The 21,945-nt window shown below is 31.2% G+C and overlaps 1 protein-coding gene across 3 annotated transcripts in view; it reads left to right on the forward strand.

Annotated features, from left to right (window-relative positions):
• Positions 1 to 21,945, forward strand: part of LOC143193345 (scavenger receptor class B member 1) — a 92,560-nt gene that overhangs the window by 66,653 nt on the left and 3,962 nt on the right. For all 3 annotated transcript variants that reach the window (XM_076399500.1, XM_076399501.1, XM_076399502.1), the window contains exons 7-10: positions 1,239 to 1,482; positions 2,218 to 2,367; positions 18,154 to 18,272; positions 18,326 to 18,454. In XM_076399500.1, coding sequence (XP_076255615.1) covers positions 1,239 to 1,482; positions 2,218 to 2,367; positions 18,154 to 18,272; positions 18,326 to 18,454 — 642 coding nt within the window. The remainder of the gene's footprint in view (positions 1 to 1,238; positions 1,483 to 2,217; positions 2,368 to 18,153; positions 18,273 to 18,325; positions 18,455 to 21,945) is intronic.

Consider the following 21,945-nt stretch of genomic DNA (forward strand, 5'->3'; position numbering starts at 1 on the left):
TAAGGACTCCATTTCATTATTCATCGTCATCCTTTATTGATGGTTTCATCGAGTAATGCCTTCAAATCCGCGTCTTCGTTTTTTGGCTATCCAGAATGCTCTTTGTCTTCGATGGCAAAATCACCATTTGCAAAACGTCCAAACCTGTATCCACATGTTGAAATAGATGGAGCATGGTTGCCATTAACTTTACACAACATTTGATGACCCTCATACTCCTTTTTCTCCGACAAATCCGATTTATTCGATACAAATTCAAATTTTCAACGCATTGAAAAAAAATTTACAAATGTAGCCGATAATAAACAGTAACGCTATTTGTAAATCCTTTAAAATAAATTTATAAACTTGATATTTCTCTTCACAATTCTTCTTTTTTTCCAAATATTCCATACTTTTAATATAAACCATGTTCTCAAAATCAAAGTTGTTATAATTTATTAATCCCATGAATTGAAAAAATATGATTTAATCTATTTTTAGATATTACATTTCTATATTTATTTAATTATTTAATCATATAATGTATATATTGTACTTTATTAGTATCTAAATTAATCATATTTTGTATAAATTCGATTAAAATTATATTTAATATTTTTAGAAGAATGTATCTTAAGTTCGTTAATTTTTTTCATATGTTATAGTTTTATTTTTAGATGTTAATAATAACATATAATGCTCTGAATCATGTTCTTGCAGTTATAAAAATGTGGAGAAATGTTTTATGACATGGAATAGATTGCTTGGTATTTTTTCTGACTTTTCGATCATTTCCCACTGATGGGTATAACGAGAGGCTACGTTAAAACAAACAGGACGTCACACAAATTGTAACCAAATATTTACAGTTTGGTGATATATGGTATATGTGAAATCACTATCCCATGATATCTCACGAAATATTAAATATATATTATTTATTAAATTAAGTTGTTAACATTACATTATATCTTTGAAAACAACCAATTCTTATTATGTATATTGCTGTGCTTTCATTGATTTTAAATAGTTATTACGAAAATTATCTTTCTGATTCCATGTATAAATCCCCTTGGAAGTATAAAGTCACAGATCAATTGAAAAGTCCCCGGCCTACCATTGTAAAACATTTTTTTTTGCAAAATTAGATTTTTTAATTCAACATAATTCCCTTCAAGGGTGATACACTGATTATAGCTATATAGCTTCCAATACATTTTTGTAACTTATTAACATTACATTTTATTTTATTTTAGATGTACAGTAATTACCAAAACAATGTAACAGTATATATTGGTAATGAACATGGCGACTCAAAGTTTTTTACTATTAACACTTATGATGGTTCGGAGTTTTTGCCATACTTTTCAAACAGTGCATGCCAATTAAAATTTCGAAATGCATCGGAAGGTGTTTCTTACCCACAGATGATTACGAAAAGTTCAAATTTAACTTACTGGAGAAAAACTATTTGTAAATTAGCTGATATACGATACAAAAGTAAGTATTAAAATATGAGCAACACATTGACTGAAAACTGACTAGGCTAACTAGTGAAATATACAACTTAAAGTATATTTACAATTAACTATGTCACCAAAGATATAATCCAATGTTTCTTCGCAATATCTTTCTGTTACATTTTACGGAAAGAAGACAACTCCTTCCCCTAAGAGTTATTTGTTTTTACTACTCTTTTTAATCCTTCCAATACATTTTTGTAACTTATTAATAATAGTCAGGTCTTATATATTAATAATAGTCAGGTCTTATATAGTTAAAAAGTTTTTTTTGTTTTTTAATTCAAATATAAATAATACTCATTATTTTGTATTAAAATTATTTTCAAATTATTTTGGATCACTTTTTGAATTATTTAACATATCTCGCTATGTATGTTTAACACAGTAATTTTATTGTTAATTTTGTTTTCTAGAATCAATTATTGCAGTTGTTTTTCCAGGAGACAAAATACACGATATTACTTATTAAATTAGTTCATTACTCGAACAGTGTTTTTCCATCAAAAAGTAATAAAAGTTTAAGTAAACCTTATAATTTATTTTGTTAATAATTTATTTAATAATCTATCCGAATTGAGTTGAAAATCCTTATTTTTCTCTTGTAAGCTTTTTTGATGAGGGGTTATAGTTTACCTTATTAACTTTTCAGTCTCTGGGTTGTATTTTTAAAACAATAAAAATTCAATATTATTTACATTTGATTATTTATTAGATGATGAGTATAGATATGGTATAAATGGATACAATTTTGAATTTGTTCCGTGGGCCTACAACCGCACTGAATGGGAGGGAAATAAAGATTGTTATGTAGGTAATCCTCCGCTACCAAATGGTCTTGCTGATATTTCGGCATGTTACTGGGGTAAGTAATGATGTTATAATGAGATAATTCGTAAATAAAACTTCTGAGTTTTTTTAAATCAATAATACTTTTTTTATATTATTATAAAAACTCATTTCACTTAACATTTTGTCAGTCATATAATCCTTCAGATTAATGGAGTAATCGTAGTTCGATCGCGGATTATTTTGTAAGAACCAATATTCTGTTCAATGTTGTTAGTCCAAATGATATACCTGTAGTATATTTATAACATGGAACTATTAACAAAAGTATTGTTATTATCAAAAAGTTACTCATATTTAACTAAATCAGCTTCAACAATAGGAAATCCTATTGTCTATTTGTATAATAAAAAATAAGGAAACAAGTAATAACTAAACTATCTTAACTAAAAGAAAACGAGGGACATTGATTCGTTTTTTTTTTATGAATGGATATCCAAAATTTAATTAAAACATGATAATGAATATCAATTCTGTTCATTTAAATGAATGGATCTAAATATCAAGTACGAAATAAGAGTATAAGTACAAGTAAGAAACAACGCAACTATTATTTAAATATTTTCCAACGTTGCTAGTTATCAAGATATTTATCATTGTTAAATACATTTTGCAATACAACACGTGCTTCAAAATGAATCAGTGACTAAAATGATATACCCTACTTTCTAAGGTATTATATAGACTAGAAAACAATGTGGAAAATTTGTTGTCATTGCATATAATATACAATTTAAATTTTTCCTTAATCTATACTAGATATATAAAATCTAGTGTTGAACACTGAATATCACTATCAAAGAAATTTTATCTAATATATTTTATTACCCATGTTCTAAACACTACCCAAATACATTTAAGCTGGACTTATCAACCAACAAAAAATGTTCGTGAATTAATCCAAAATTATGTCAATGTTTGTCAACGCCTTTTTTATTGCTGAACGTCCCCTTTTAGCTTATATACGATTTCTTCATATTTACTTTTACGAGATAAAGTATTTAGAAATATTAACGTATTTTATAGTTTTACAACAATTTGATTTTTTACAAAATACTTCATAAGAAATGTAATGAAATCGTTGACGTGACGCTGAATATCACTCAGATTATTCAAAGATTTGATCAACATGTTCTATATTATATTAAAAAATATATTTAAAATTATTGTACTTCATTGTAAAACCCTGATGACTATCTCTAGGATGAAAAAAATTCAACCGTAGGTTTTCGTCGAAATTGTCGCAGCTGCGTAAGAATATATTATATTTATATACAGGAACTGTTCCGGGATATTCTCTACTATTAAATGATATAAAATAGGACCTAATATCAATATTCAAGTCAAAGTTGTGAAATTTAATTGATTATTATTATTATTATTACCTAAATTATTAAGCGTATTGTGTTCTTTACTAAAATTATTAAAAATTCATCCTTTGTTGTACTATTTAAATGTGAAAAGACAAAATCGTTAAAGCCGGGGTTTAACATAAATGTTATAATGACTTAGTTATATTTGCGAATGACGTCATTCCCACGTGTTGGATTTGATTATACCTGTACAATCGCAGACATATGAGTTACGTTATTTAACATACATATGTATAGACGACTATTGAGGTTTCGGTCTGATGTAGTATTGGATTGTGAGTACATATCCTATCAATTTGCGTTTCCGACTTGCCTATAAAATAAATTTATACGAATTGATTATCTACATCTGGTACGTAACAGTGGTAACAGCGTAACAGTGTTCCTAATAAATGATAAATATTGTCCTTGTATTTGCACTTGTTTAAGATTTTTTAAACTTATTTCAGATACAAATTTTATTGTTGCTAAAAAATTGGTATATTGTGGTATTTGACCTTGATTTCTTAAAATTTATATCTTTAGCGTTGATGTGTAATGGTCCTGTTGTATCAAACGACGTTATTTGGAAACAACTATTATATTTTTAATATTGGTAAATAAATGAGTATAACAATCATTTCCTATCCCAAAAACTGATGAGCGTAATGGAAATGGAATGTTGGGACCAATTGTGGTAATTTTACTTTTCCATTGACATAACATAACCCAGTATATTCATTGCTGTACTTTGATGTCTTAAAAGGTTAAAAAAAAACTTTTGTCATTGCCACAGTTGTGGCTTATTTTTCGACACCTTAAACTATTTCAGGATCGTAGAAGAATGCTGTTCGTTTCTGGATCACTACATATTTAAAGCCTATTCTTAAAATATCCTTAAAGGTTTAGGAAATTACCGCTTTGTCATTACACACCGCATTAACACATAGTCATCATATTTGAAAAATATGTCAATATTTTTCACATGATTTTCACGTTTTGAAATTACATTTATATAAAATATAAATCGTGGTAAAGCATTACATATTGAAATGGCGACTTGATAATAGTGATAGTGGTGGATAATAGTATTTTTAATCAGGATTCAACATTTTTAGTCGCAAAATAAATTTTTGACTGCACCCATAAGTATTTGACAACAAAATGTCCATTTTTTTGGATAGTGAATATTAATCACAATACTAGTGACATGGGAAACCAAATTACTGTTTGAGCTACTTTTCTCGCCATTAATTCATATTTTCTCAACGTATAAACCTTCCTTTGACTTCCACAAATATTTTAAACTAAAAACTAGTCAAATCGGTTCAGCCGTTGTCGAAATTTCGCGAGACTAACGAGTAGCAATTTTTTTATGTGCTTAGCTGCAACATTATACCAGAAGCGCGGAAGGTGGTTGCATGTATTATGATCATTGTGACATTAAGAAAATGGTGCAATGTAAATTAGTCAAATATTTTCCATCATTTTCTGCAATTTTTCCCACATTTCTAACAATATCGATGAAATAACGATGTTAGTTTGGCAGCGATAAAATAACCGATCCATTTTAGCAATTCTCTAATACCATCTGGGCAAGTGGTAATCAGAAGACGCTGTGTCTAATTTTTTACACGTTAGGTGTTGCAAAGATTCCCATTGGAGCTGCAACAATGATTCCTTCAGAAATGTTACAACGTCTAGCCAAGCTTCGGCATCTGCTAAGCTGTATGTATGCAAAGTTCTTTGAGAGGTTGAGATCGATTTTCGTCAAATATTTCATAAAATTCATTGTTTCACATAGCATAGAACGCAAATGGGCTAAATTAACGGGTCCGGGAACTAGAACTATTTTTGATAATAAGTTACATAGATATTACTCTTACAGCTGATCCTCTGAATTTTTCCACTAAAAATACCTTAAAATACAGAGCTATAGTTCCTATTGGACACTACAAACCCAGCAAACCTGCTTGCGCGGAACAGCCTTAATTATAAAACAAAATATACATAATTTCCAACAAGATGAGATTAAAAAATAAAAAATAAAACTACGATAGTTTGAAAAGCACGGCGCTGAAATAAACAGTAGCGCTATATACTGCCCACGAAGGCACAAAATGATACAATAATACAGATATTTATTTTCAAAATTAAGTGTTATTATTGGAGGGCATTTTAATTTTAAATACAGCTTAGGGTTCACGATTAATAACACCTGGAAAAGGATATGAATTGCTCATAACATTTAATATTACAAATTTGTAATTATCATTCAGGGCACGAACCCACTTATTGGCTCGCCGACAATAATAAAATGCCAGACTTACTGGATATTTATATTTCAAAAGGCATGTCAACAAAGGTTGTTAGAATTAACATCTGATCACATTCCGGTGTTGGGTGCGACAATCCTGAGACAAAAACAAAAAACCTAATCTTATTAATACATTTAATCACTGGGACATTTTTGGACTAATAATGCATGAACAAATCAGTGTTAGCTTAAGTCTTAATAGTATAGAAGATCTTGAGCAATAAACCAGAAATATAATTGAAGAACTTCGGTCAGTTACAAAACAAGCTAGACCAATGTCAAAAGAGAAGTGAGAATATGAAGTAAATTACCACCTTGAAATAAAGAATTCATAAAAAAAGGACAAAAAACTAGAAGAATATAGCATAGAGCCAGAAATATCGTAGACTAAAGAAATAGAATTAGTAAACAGACCAATCAAAAGATTAATGAATATAAACAGAATTACTTGAAACATATGTAAGTCTAATTATTAGGTTGCCAGCTATTATAAAGGATTGAAACGAATTGGTTCGACGCAACGAAGAAAAAGCTGAATTATTTGCACAACGTTTAGCCAATATACTCTAATCAAATGATATAAAATCCATAATGGGTAAACAATCCTAATGTATCAGTTCGAAGTTGACATTAATGTGATTTCTTCAACGGAAATTGTCAAGAAAATCGATAATTGGAAGTGCATGTGGTTTGGTTCGCTTCAATCTTTAGATTTTCTGCGTTTTGTCCATTATCTATATTGCTTTTAAGTTGCTATGATTTTATATTTAAGATACCTTATTTTATATTTTAAGGGGAAATTTTGGCTTACATCTTAAATTCATTTGATATAGAGGTAATCGTTGGTTACTTACTGATAAGCATTGCTAATCAATTGAAAAATGTTATTTTGGCATCGTTCGATTACTAGTTGATTTGATTAAATTCCAAATTAGATTAAGTCCAAATATGCTTCATAATAGACAGTCTAGTTTAGGGGAATTCTAGTCAAAATAACTATTGAAATATTGAATAAATGACCCTTCGTGCAAGACATCATTCAATTTGACGGACGACAAACTTCATGTAATTTGCTCGTCTTATATATTAGTCGCAGATGGCCATTCAAAAGTTTGTGAGACGCCCAGGACTATTGCAGAGTTATATTTATTTTATCAAATACCTTTTCAACGACCGTTATTATTCTGTTGAGTGGTGATTTCGACATTCACACAGGAAATCTAGTATTTTATGTTTTACGTTTAAACTGAATTGTTTCCATATTATTATTCTGAACTTGCCCCAGTCAGTAGATTTGTCGGTAAGATTATTTTTCAAGATTGTGGCGTCAAGTGTTAAGAATACTGAAGTGTGATCAGATATTAGTTTACACAAATTTTTGGTTTTAATTTGATTTGTTGGTAGGCCACTAAGTGGATTCATGCCTTGTATGATTATTACAATTTGTAATAAGTGTAGTATTAGTAACTGATATCAATTATATCAATGAATATTAATATTCTCTGAAACACCTGATATATTGATTGTTCTTAATACTATTTACAATAATATGTTCATGTTCTAGAAATTGTACTATTTATCATCTTTGTTATTTTATTTCTAATATTCAATAACAAATACTTGAATGTATATAAAAGTGAGTAAGACAATAAGTATGCAATTATTTAATAATAATATGTTATTCTAAATAGTTTATTTTATATAGTCACATAATTTAACTTATAACAACTTTATTAATCCAAAATTGTAATAGATTTCGAATATTTGAATTTGAATTTGTATAATATTTATAATAAATGACGTAATTATTTACCATTACGCCTTCACTATTTTCCTAATTCTTCGGAAAGTGTTGTACTCTTTAAAATTCCCCCATCTCTCTTTAGGATATAATGTCTATATGACTTTAATATACATTTTATTAAGACCATTTAATTGTTACTATTTTAAACATATACATATTTATATAGATGTCTGTGTTATATTAAAAGCTATCAATGGATAGTTTTTGATATAGCACAGACATCTCTATAAATATGTACATGTTTAAAATATATAGACTTTACCTTTCAACTATTTTATTAGGTGCTTAATCAGCGATATTTGTTAATGGCAATGCGAATTATTAATGTAAATAGGTATAAAATAATCTAACCTAACTACCCCGATAGTTTTGACAATTTTCTATATAATACAATAGTTTCCTTTCGACACGGATGGTATCACCATGTTGCCAGAATGATAGGAAAAAGTAGATAATCATACAAAATATTTTTATTAATATATTTTTCCAATTCTCTCAATAAATGCATAAAAAATTATCGTAAATATCGTTAGTACATTAGTGTTAATATTTGTCTCCTTGACAGCTCTATAATATCGAAGAAATAAGTAGGAGTACCTTTGAAACACATCCCTTTGGATATATTATTATACTTTATGTTGTAAAAATATGTTTACCTACGTAAACTAAATTTATTCACAATATTTCCAGGCAAAATAGAATTTGTCAAATTCTTCAAAATATTGATAACGATGAGGCACCAAAATTCCCTCAATTTGGTAAACATATTATTAAACTGTTTCACAAAAAGTTAGAGATTAAAATAATATTATTACTATGTACTAATATGTACGGAAATGTTCCCTGAACCATGTTCTCGAATTAATATAGCTTTTAATCCACTATTTCGATTTCTAAATATTTAAACAATTTTTCTTAACTACTTTTTAATCTTATTACCAATTCATTCAATATACATACTATGCTAGATGACTGTTTAATTCCATACATCTTACGTCTTTATCACTCTGCTTCTTAATACGGAGGAAGGCAGAAATATTCCCAATATGCATTTAACTTACAATCTCAAAGTCCTGCAAATACATAATACTTTGTAAATGTAACAAAAAATTTAAATAAATGTTAACAAAAATACAAGTAAAATTAATTAATCAGATTATTAGCTGTCTTTTTTTTTAATGTTTTACATTTTTTTATTTGTAGAATTAATTTTGAAGTAGTGTAGGGAATCGAAGCAAGCAGAACAACAGAAGCTAATTCATACTTTATATAACATATCAAAGTTTGTAATGAATGCAATAGAACAAAATTAAAACAAAACTATATACAATGATTATTAGCCTTTTAAAATAGGAACAAGAATTCTCCGGAAAGTTTAAGGAGATCCTGACCTACCGTGAGGCAATATTCATTAATAGTAATCGTATAACTAGTAATCAAATTTGCAAAACATAAAGTTTTGTAAAGCAATAGTTTTACGTCGGTAAGTTTTGTGGTTATGATTGTTTTATTTAAACCATATGCTCTTAAAAATTAAATCCTAATAAACTGTATTGGGTTGGGTTGGGTTTTAGAAGCTTATAATTTTTTTTCAACTCAAGTTTTGAAAATGCCGAATTGCTAGCTTAGAGGGAAGAAAAATCTATGAAATGAGCATCAATAGCTTGCAGTCCAGATAATAATATTTTGATCAGCAATATATATTATAGTTAGTGTGAATCACCAATGTAAACAACTGTCGAATTCTCTATACCTAAAAGAATTCGGCTATTGAAGCGCATTAAATACTTTTAGAAACTTATGGTATTACTACTCGATTATATTCCAATTGTTGGTTTGGGTTTCAACTATTTAAAAACGATTTTGACGTCAACAGTAAAGAACGGACCAAATCTAATCAAAGACTATAAATTGCGAATATTATTAAACAAAAATCCATGTCGGACTCTCAAATAATTTTCTGGTAACTTAGTGTTTAATGAGTCAACTATTTCCAGATATATACAAGTAATGGGGAAGATTTAAAGGAACGGATTACCATACTGACTGACTGGAAAAAACAATTTTGCGGATTTTCGTCGTTGTGTTTTCATTGCTTTCTAGAAATAAAATAGGAATGTTATATGGCTCGTTGTGATTGATAATGAAAAGTGCATATATTGTGACAATCTCAATAGCAAGATTTCATGGGTTTCATCTTCCAGGAGAATCATCCACATCGGCACCAAAGCGGATTATTCATAGCCATAAAAGCTTGCTGTGCAAATGGTGGAATCAACAGGGTGTAGTATATTACGATCTGTTAAGACCGAATAAAATTGTTACTGCAGATATGAGCTGATCCATCCCTCATCACACGGTCAAGTGATTCAAATTATAGAGGTTGCAAATAAATCCTCAAAAAGCTCAAAAAGACAATCATTTTCCATGAAAAGCATTTCGAACTGCGTATTTTGCGACTCATGATCAATAATGCAATTATTTAATGGATAGGTAGTCTATTGGTAGTCCCAAATCCAAAAAACAACTCAAAAAGGTTCAAAAAACATTGAACGCCAGCTTCAGGTGATCCAAAATAAACTTCTCAGGAGAATTCTAAACGTTCCATGGTACGTCAGGAATATCCAAATACATCTAGAAACGGACGTCTCTAAAGTCAAAACTTTTATACCCCACGCTTCCCATTAACAATAAATTAGCTCAAGAAGGGGATAAACTCATTCGCGAGCTGGTCCAGCTACCCAGTTTACCGGTACCCTATTCCCAAAATTAAGCAGTAACAGTAAAGTGCATACAGGGGATGCGTCATATACTCTACAGCCTAGTTCTAGCAGAAGTTTTAAAAACATTACTTAAAACGCTTTCTTGGACTTGATCGGATTATGCCAGCCAATTAAGCATATCTTAGTACATATATGGATCAAAATAATAAGGAACAATACTTCTAAGATTAACTTACTCCGTTATCTAATTTTAGATGAAATATTTATTTCTTAAATACCTGTAACAATTCGTCATACACCTGACATTTATCTATAGCAATTAACAGTGATTGGGAAAAATTATTTAATTTTTGACGGGTTAGTATATGAAATGCGATTGATAATACCTGGTATTAAAGTGGGTGTTACTAGTGGATCAGTTGTCGTTCGACCTTCGTAGAGTAAAGACGTGTTTGGAGCGACGGTCAGTGTAATAAATTTGAAAGTGTACTACCTGTGCCACAAATGCGATTTTAAAAAATAAGTAAAAACCGTGACGACAATAACAGTGTTAAAACTGCGCGTTAAATGTTTAGTGAAAATGTGTTTAAAACGATGGTCACTGCAATAAAGTAACAAAGGTAAAATTTTGGGGGCTGTTAAGGGTCGGAGGTGCATCATCTGTACCACAAATGCGGCGATATAACGGTTCTGAAACAAATACCGGTTCTGAAATTTTTGTAAAAACGTGAATTAAACTATTCATTAAATAAAAATGATTGATAGAGAGAACCAGAGACTAAATGAGATGGAAACACAATCCTCAACGTCAGGTGAAGCTCATCTGGCACAACAGAATCAAATCTTTTGTCAAGAAAACCATAAGAGAACGCAAAATGAGCAAGCTCTCTATAATGCGTATATTAACGAAAAAACAGCCCGACGGAATCTGGAAATTGCACTAACAAATATGCAAAAACAATTAGATGCACTACAACTCCTAATAAAAAACCAAAACACATACAATCCAACTAGCATTCCCGTAGTGAACCAGTGCACTGAAAACAAATTGCCTGTAAACTATGAAACAGACGAGGAAGAATTGCAAAAAGAAGTAGGCTGGATAACAGTTAAAAGAAATAAGAAACGAAAAGCAAACTATACACCTGAAGCTTCACCACAACAACCAAAAACCATTAAAGCACAAGAATTGAATAAAGAAATAAAAGTGCCGAGACCACCTCCAATTATAGTAAGTAATGTCACAGACTTTGACTTGCTATATGAAACAATGAAAACAAATAATATACTATTTAGAGCAACAACATTAAACAATGGACAAATCAAATTAAACGCCGAATGTCGTAAAACTTTTACGAAAATTGCTGAGTGCTTGGAATTCCTAAAATTACAATGGCACTCGTATGAAGATAAGCAAACCAGAGACATTAAAGTAATGGCAAGAGGGCTTCCACCGACAGCTAAAACTACTAAAATAGTGGAAGAGTTAATAAAAAATGGACTTAAATGTACTGACGTCACAAATATCCTGAAAAAAGAACAAAATAAAAATAACAATGGAGAAATAGTTGTCCAGAAGAAGCCTTTACCACTGTTTATGTTATCATTCCAACATAACACGGACATAAAAGCAATTTATGAAATTAAACAAATTCTAGGAGTCGAAGTAAAAATAGAACCTCTTAGAAAGGCAAATCTTGTGCCACAGTGCAAGAGATGCCAATTACATGGACACACACAAAAATTCTGTAAAAGGGAACCAAGGTGTGTAAAATGCTCAGGAAAACACATCACGGGAGAATGCAAAAAACCCAAAGGAACAAAAGCGAAATGTGCGAATTGCAATGAAGCGCATCCAGCAAGCTACAGAGGATGCGTAGTTGCGAAAACATTCCAAGAGAGAAGAAATAAAATCAGTCAGGCTAAAGAGCAAAAAACAGTGACTCAAAATAAACAACCAAAAATGTACAACGAAGTCAACGATGAAATGACCTATGCTCAAAGCATAAACCAAACCGCTCAAAAAGAAACAAAAAAAGAAGACGTTACAACCAACGAACTGCTATTGAAACTTATAGCAAAGCTGGACAACCAGGAAAAGATTATTGAATCGTTTTCTGAAAGATTACTTAAACTCGAAAACAATAGGGCGGTGGCCTCAAGAACTAAAAATGGCAAGTAAAGACATCCGCATCGCAATTTGGAATGCTAATGGGATTCAGAAACATCACGCTGACCTACAAGTATTCCTAGAATTGCAAAAAATAGATATTTGCTTAATATCTGAAACCCATTTGACAAAGGAATCCTTTATTAAATTTAGAGGATATCACTTTTACCACACCATTCATCCAGCTAACACAGCAAGAGGAGGAAGTGCAATAATAATAAAAAATAATATATGCCATCATCAAGAACCCGGACTCAGTTTAGCAGAAAATCAGGTAACGGCAGTAACTGTTATATCTAGCAAATACAGGGTTACATTAGCTTCCATATATAGCCCTCCAAGATACAACCAAAAAAAAGAAAATTACTTGAATGTTCTAAACAACCTAGGAGAAAAATTTATAATCGGTGGTGATTTCAATGCTAAAAATACAAGATGGGGATCTAGAATGACGACAACTAAAGGTAATGAATTACATAAAGCAGCTGCTGAGCTAGGGTGCAGTTACATGTCGACAGGAAAACCAACTTATTGGCCTACCGATCCAGAGAAAACTCCAGACCTGTTAGACTTCTTTATAGCTAGAAACATAACCACTAACTACATGGAAGTTGAAGAAAATTTTGACTTAAGTTCAGATCACACACCTGTGATTTTGACGCTGAGTGAAAACATTATAAGAAAACAACAAAATCCAACATTAACCAACAAGAGGACAGACTGGGAAGGATTTGTTGAAGAAATAAACAATCGAATTCAACTAAATGTTCCCCTTAAGACAGAAGACCAATTAAATTATGAAACCGAAAAATTCGTTGCAGACATCCAACAGGCTGCTTGGAATAACACTCCAGAAATTAAAACTTCAACCAAAGGAATAAATTACCCGAAAGAAATCAAGGAAATGGTAGCTGAAAAACGAAAACTACGGAAAAAATGGCAGCAAAATAGAACACCTGAAAATAAGAATATCTTAAACAACATAACACAAAGGTTGAAGAGGGAAATTTTGGAAATTAAAAACAATTCCATAAATAACTATCTACGAAATTTAACAGACGACAAGAACACAGACTATTCGCTCTGGAAAGCCACTAAATACCTAAAACGATCCTGTCTACATAGTCCTCCGATAAGAAACATGCATGGAAGTTGGGCTCGCAGCAACCTGGAGAAAGCAGAAGCATTCGCTGACCATTTAGAGAAAACTTTCAAACCAAACGAAAGTGAAATTGAACATACTTTACCGGACATAGACGGCGAAAATTCGACAATTCAATTAACAACTCCGAAAGAAGTCACCAACGTTATTAAAACAAACATCAAGCCAAATAAATCACCAGGCTATGATTTAATAACAGGGCAATTGCTGCACAATCTGCCAAGAAAGGGTATTATAAAGCTCACTAACTTAATCAATGCAGCATTTCGACTGAAATATGTCCCAGACGTTTGGAAAATGGCTGAAATAATAATGGTTCCAAAACCTGGAAAATCACCAAATGATATAAAAGCTTATCGACCTATCTCACTGTTACCGATGATAGCTAAGGTATTTGAAAAGCTCCTCTTGAAAAGATTAAAACCAATTATAGAGAGAAAAAACCTAATACCAACACACCAGTTTGGGTTTATTACCAAACATTCAACGATTGATCAAGTGCATAGAATAACAGATGTTATTGAAAAAGCCTATGAAGATAATAAAGTATGCTCAGCTGTATTCTTAGATGTAGCACAAGCTTTCGACAAGGTATGGCACAAAGGCCTCGTCCATAAGCTACAGAAAATATTACCGAAGCAACACACCGAACTATTAAAATCCTACATCACAGCCAGAATGTTTAGAGTGAAACAAGAGGAAGCTTACTCTACAATAAAAGAAGCTAAAGCAGGTGTACCACAAGGAAGTGTACTGGGGCCAATTCTGTACCTACTTTATACATGTGATATACCACAAATCGAAAACATTACAATGGCTACATTTGCTGATGATACTGCTATTCTTGCTGTCGGAAACAATAGTGAAGATGCAACCAGAAACCTACAACAGGCTACTGACGCTATAAATAAATGGACCCAAATCTGGAAAATACAAATTAACCAAAACAAATCTGTGCATGTTCAATTCACCTATAAACAGGCCGCGCTTACACCATTGACCATAAACCACACTGTCATACCATACAGCAATAATGCTAAGTATCTCGGAATGACACTTGATGCAAAACTACGGTGGAAGGAACATGTCAAAAAGAAAAGAAAAGAACTTGAGTTAAAATATAGAAAAATGTATTGGCTAATTGGAAGAAAATCTCAATTAACTATACATAATAAATTACTTCTATATAAACAAATATTAAAACCTATATGGACATACGGAATACAATTATGGGGATGTTCCGCAAAAAGCAACATAAATCTAATACAAGTTTTCCAGAACAAAGTCCTAAGAAGCATCGTAGGTGCACCCAGATATTACCGGACCATTTATTTACATCGAGATCTTCAGATACCGACTGTCAATCAAGAAATTAAAAGAATTGCAAAGAGACATGAGGAGAGACTTCACTCTCATGTTAATTTCGAAGTATTACAACTCTTGGACAACACCAAAACCGGACGCAGACTCAAAAGGACCAAACCATTTGAACTAGTGTAGTGTGTTGTAGTGTAGTGCAGTGAGGTGCATTAGAAAAAACTCAAAGTGTTAAAACAATTATTATTATGTTAGAGACTATGTAGGACTGATGAGTCCTATTAGATATATACCTAGATTTAAGCTATTATAAGGACAAATTGTAGGTTAGTCGGCAACGACTAGTAACAATGTATATAATTATAAAAAAAAAAAAAAAAAAAAAAAAAACTAGTGGATTACTTGAATTTCGTATTTAAAAATTCTTATCGATATTGCTTCATCGTTATTTTTTTCACTTACCTAATTATGTTTAACTTACAGATTAAATAACGCTTCAAAAATATGTTAAACAACGCAATCATACACATACTTGCTAGTATTATCTCTAGAATGATATGACGTTGACGTTTTTGAGGTTGAAAATAGTCCGTTAATATATTCTTGAAGGCGGAAAGGTGAATATCTTCACTTTTTGTATATTTAACTCGATCTTATTTTCGAAATAAATACCAAAATATCTGCAACAAGCATGTGACCTATAATTGAAATTGTAAAATCCAACGATATCCGGTTAGAATAAGTAGGTTTTCAAAAATATCAGTAACCGAGGTAAATGGAATAACGTCAAAGGCTTAGTAAGGAGAAAAGTCTGACAAGATGCAGTAGTTTTTGTTTCTCTAAGAGGATGTGGATGAAACAAAGGAATTATTACTATCAAGTAATCTGGCTCTTCTGAACCTTCAGTTTTTAAGTTCTTTATTATATAGTTATAGTAGTTATTGAGGAGTATAATTTGCCTGGTTTACGAGGGTCACTATTTATATTTCGGGAATAGGAAAAAAAACAAATAGTTAAGCTGCGAATATATTTTCTTCCTTTTTCAAAGTACTCGCCACAATGATTAATACACTTTTGCATACGCCTAAACCAATTTTCAAAGCTTTTACTCCATTCCGAATGAGGTATCTTCAAAACATGATTTTTGAACGCTTCAATAGCTTCTTCAGGCGATGAAAATCGTTGACCACGCAGATTATTCTTCACGGATGGGAACAAAAAGAAGTCATTGGGTGCCAAATCAGGGTTGTACGAAGGACAACCCATCAATTAGATGTTTTGAGTGCTCATATAGTCTCTTGTTTGAGAGCTCGCATTGTTATGACGAAGAACAATCCGGCGTCCCTTGTTTGTTTTCCTTATTTCACCGAAGACTTCTGGCAAACAAATGGTTGTGTACCTATCAGAATATATTGTTCTATGATGCTCTAGAGGCACTGTTGCAATATGACCAGTACTCCCGAAAAAACAGGCCACCAATTTCTTTGAACTGCTTCGTGGGCGAACAACGTTTGTTGGATTTGGTTCATATTGGAACACCCATACAAACCACTACTGCTTATATTCGGGCTCATACAACAAATATATCCATGATTCGTCACCTGTCACGATTGTATAAACGACTTTAGAAGCACCGCGATTGAATTTCTTAAGCATTTCTGGGCACCAATCGACACGAGTCTTTTTTTCTTGAGCGACTGTCAAATTGTGTGGTATCCAACGCGAACATAACTTTCGCACATCTAAGTGTTCATGTAAAATCGCATATATGCCGGTAGAACTAATGCTTTGGGATGCCTTAATCTCACAATCGACGATCTTGCTTAATGATTTCGCACACAGCATCTATATTTTCTGGCACCACGGCCGATTTTGGACGACCCTCACGAAACTCGTCGGACAGCGAACTACGACCACGATTGAATTCACTAAACTAGCGATACACGGTGGTTTTTGATGGAGCTTCATCGTCAAAAGTCAAATTAAGTTGATTGATGCACTCTTGTTGTGATAATCCACGTCGAAAATCGTAAATAATCATCGCACAAAAATTTCAACTAAATATAAAATAAACAAATAGTGTCTTATAGAGGTTTTCTACATCATTTCATTAGCGAGGCTACCAAAATTGTTTAAGCCGTATTATTTCGGTTTTAAATGAACCTAAACATTTTCAATTGCTCAGGCTACTCCGTTTTACCTAGTTGTATATGAGGAAATCAAATTGTCTCAACTATATCACCAACAACATTTATTAATTAATGTACCTTTGCATTTGATGTGTTAAGACGTTGATTAGCTCAACTGGGAAACTTGAGGCTAAGCGACCTTTGCATGCTCAGAGATCACAAGAAAAGGGTAGTTAAAGATACCAATTTGTAATTTGTTGACAAGGCGACGAACTGCCTAGTAACCTAGATATCATTTTCTTTTGTTTACACAGTAACTTAATTTAAAAAAACAATTGTTTTCTACGTGTTTTCTTTCTTGGCTAACCGGTGCTAGTTAATCCCCTAGATCATTACTGTCGGCGCCCTTGACCAGAACCATCTAATATGACAAAAAAAACACAAATAAGTTATCAATTTAAATATAAATGTAATTTCAAAGAAAAATGTATAAAAATTAATATTGTTACAGTTAATATTCTTACTAATTGCTCATATAATTACCTAATTGTAATATAACTTATTCAACATATTTAAATTTAGTTACTTCATTTCAATAAATTACTGTTTTCATTGTTATTAAATATAGCGCGAAATATAAATATTTTTTTCACTTTAGATCGAAAATGTTATTAATAAATTATAAGTATTTACACTTGTTATTTTATTAATAATCGGTCATTAAATATATATTATTATAGATTTATTAGTAAAAGTTAATATAAAAGACAAAATTAGTTTTAGATGTATTTAGTATGCAATTAAATTTTAGTTCTATTATATTTTTAGGTTTCCCGATGGTTCTCAGCTTCCCTCATTTTGTGTACGGCGATGACAAAATAAGAACTTACGTTGAAGGCATGTCTCCTAATGAAGAAAAGCATGGCTCGTTTGTAGTCATTGAACCAGTAAGACAAAATTATACCATATATAAGAAATACTTAAATTAAAGTTCTTTTAGATAAGCGGTATCCCATTAGAAGGTAAAGCTAGATCGCAAATCAACCTCAGAATGAATAAGTTATGGGGATTTAATAGTGACATTCAAAAATTCAGTGATACCATTATTCCGTTAGCCTGGCTGGAATATGTAAGTACTCGTGTATAAAAAAACAATGATATTTGACAACAATTGTTTAAGTTTGCCAAATATTTATTAGATATTCAAATATTTATTTAAAACTTGACAATATGGAGTTGTTTAATTTGATTTAACTTAATTCTTAATTATTTCACATTCTGAACTTATACTTGAATTCTAAGTAAACAGTAGAATTTATATAAAATGATGCCATTTAAAAGTTGATAAGAATATAACGGTTTAGATGAAATAAACGGTTAATTTTTATTAAAGAGCGTTAGAAATCTTTTATCATATTATTCGTAATAAAATGCGTTCACCATTTAACACTTACTTTAGTACTTTTTTTATATCATATCTGTTAACATACAAAGAAAGAAAACAGAAGTGATTTTTAAACGTATTTCCATTTTTGAAAGTTTTAACAATGTTAAATAACTAGAAATTATATTTAAAAAAGCATAATTTCCATGGTCCTTTGTGGAAGAATAGGATGCAAGGTTTCAAAATATCGAATATAAGTCTGCATAACTTTTCAAATTCACAGAGTTTGTGATGACAACAATAAACAGTCCTATCTTATTAATTATCAGGAAAGTGTTTATAAAGATCACACAAATGAGGCTTTGGAGAGCACCCAAGGAGATAAACGGAGAAGAGCAGGCGGAATTTAGACCCAATAGAGGTTATACACATAAAATCTTCGCGCTAAGTCAGCTGATTTTTCCGCATCTAGAAAGAATGTTATTTTTATTAATTTTCGCTCTACATTCGACTGGCACACTGGCCCTCACATTGAGCAGCTTTGAAAGCAGAATATGTTCGTCCAAAAGTTCTTAAACTGCTTCTCGAGTCTTCCGATGATTAGCTGTGTGCTAATGCGAAATGACTTATTAAATTCATTGGAGAAGATTCGTCAAAGATATGTCATCTCTCTACTGATTTTTAGCATAGTAGTGAATACAACAATGCGACAAGTTTTTAAAAATAGACATGGAATTCAATATAATCCTACGAACCCTTTGATAGATCTCATGTTTGCTGAGTGTAGCACTGCCTTTGCTGATACAGACGTTCAAGCACTCTTCAAGATATACTTCACATCACATGTCGGAGTTCCAGTTAGCATATGCAGGAGTTTAAGTATTGAGAGCAAGCAGGAGAAGAAAGTGTCATCTACCGCTGAAGTAATAATCAGAATCGGCCAAGTTACAACAGTTTCTTCTCTAAAATGCGTGGGTAATTAGCATCTCGAACGTTTATTTCCATTCATTTGTATGGCTCCGAGACGATAGCTATAAAATCTCCATTTTCATCCCCAAGATCAAATTAGACACTTAGACTTAATTGAGACAATCAGTCGAAAATTAGAGTAACAATTAAGATGCGACAATTAGTGTACTATTGAAAAATACATTCAGAGACGCAGATAACAATTATTTGTATATGTCTGCTTAAAGAAAAGTGAACGAATTTGTCACAGATGTCTGTTCAAAATCGACCGTTGGAATGGAAGGTACAACAAACACCTTCGAAAAAGAATGGATCAAAATCATAAAGAGTAGTCTGAAATATAGGAAACTGACATTGTCCGAGTCAGAACAGCTACGGCTGACTGCCAACTGGTGGAATTTAGTGAAGAATTCCTGCGGCATTAACAGTTGGATATTGGTTTGGAAGTAGACACTGTACCCAAGCGTCGCTTATGGATTGATGACAGCATACTCGGAACTGCATTTTATATGGATTTCATTAATGAAAAATATTTCTAGAGAACGTAAATCAATTTGTTCTTGGTGCCAATTTTATGTCTTACAAAATGTATAATGGTAATTTTATTTTAGTTTATTTCATTTTAGTTATATAATTTTAGTAAGCTTTAGCAGATAAAAAACTGTCGAAAGTTGTTATCAATGATGAAACATATAAGATCATACAAAAGGTAATCTCATTTCTTCCTACGTAATACGCAGTTTTCATATCGCATGTCTCTAATGATATTTATTTAATAAAACCATGCTACACTCTATAGTTTATAATCTACAGCCGTAATATATTATTCTAGATATTGTAAAGACTAGATAAAAATTAACACGCTTCCAGGTGGTCACTTTTTCACACCCCTTATTTTGATTTCATACATGTGAAAAGGGAAAAGACCACTTTTGAAACGAAAAATCAGAGGCGATGAGAAGTAAATCAGGTTCTCAAAAAGCTCGCATTGATACTAATGCACTTTCCGACTTTTTCGAAGATGACTAAACCTTTAATTCTGCCAACATGTTATGCGACTGAAATAAGCGATTAAAAATGTACTCAAATTTATTAATAGGAAAAGCGAAAAAATACAATAATCAAAAAATTAAGTGTGGCAACCCGAACCTTGCTTCGTCCTATGAAAAGCTGGCTGCATAAGAGGCTTGTGAAAATCTGTTGATGTATTTTTTCCCTAGAAATATTAGATGAACAACGACTGAATCAGAAAAAATAAGAAAAGGTCATCGATCAAAATCGCACATATATCATTGATTAATACTCAATATAATTAATATATCTGCAATATTATAATTAGTCAATTTATTTCTGATGGATTTAAGGCTTTAATATTCTATTATCGTTAGTATTTTTTGTTGTAATTAACTTCAATTTTCTTATCTTCCGGTAGCATATTAATTCTAAATCGAAAAAAATATTTATTAATACTATCCACCAATTGCCTGGTATCTTCATCACTTTTATACATGAATAATTTATAAAAATTAACTCAGAGCATTATTTTAAAACTCTATCGAATTCTACGATTTATCTTAAGTTTTTACCACTATTTCATGTCTTAAAGACCTTCTAAATACAACTAATGTTTTGATTTATAATTTTAGTAAGATTAGTTTGTTGAGAAAAAAAGTTTTGTTCAAACATATATTTTTTAATATAAATAAGCATGGCATACTATCTAGTAATTTTTTTTTTATTTTGTTCTTAAAGTTTATATCTAAGATGTGGAACCCAAAATTTAATTAGCGCTATATATATGTACACTGGTGTACTCCTCATAAGATTTTGGTATTTAAAAATCCTAATAGGTCCGCTTAGTCAACCATTTTTAATACTTCAATGTTTTTATGTTCAGGCAGTCTCACTTAACGTTTTTTCGCAAGCCGTTTAATTTCTTCGCTGATAGTTGGTACCCTTAGGTCTTTGTCCTCAATATATAATGCCAAATCATATTGATATTGGGTTTATATGCGCAACCTTATAGTTAAATAACGTAGCTATATACCTCTTCAATATTTTTGTATATAACAACAATTTATTATGGAGTGATAATTCGAATTGTCGTCCAAGTATTATCATTTTAACATTCTCTACATCTGTGTTTATTCCTATATGAAATTTATTGTAAAACCTATTGGAAAAATGTTCACGTACACCACCTATCGTAAATTGTTGATTATTAAGCCACAGTAATTCTCTTTATGGGATTATTTATCTTTTTATTA

The sequence above is a fragment of the Rhynchophorus ferrugineus genome, unplaced genomic scaffold, assembly GCF_030347505.1.
Source record: "Rhynchophorus ferrugineus isolate W39M unplaced genomic scaffold, kcgeb_rfMv2 rfM3, whole genome shotgun sequence".
NCBI classification, from domain to species: domain Eukaryota; kingdom Metazoa; phylum Arthropoda; class Insecta; order Coleoptera; family Curculionidae; genus Rhynchophorus; species Rhynchophorus ferrugineus.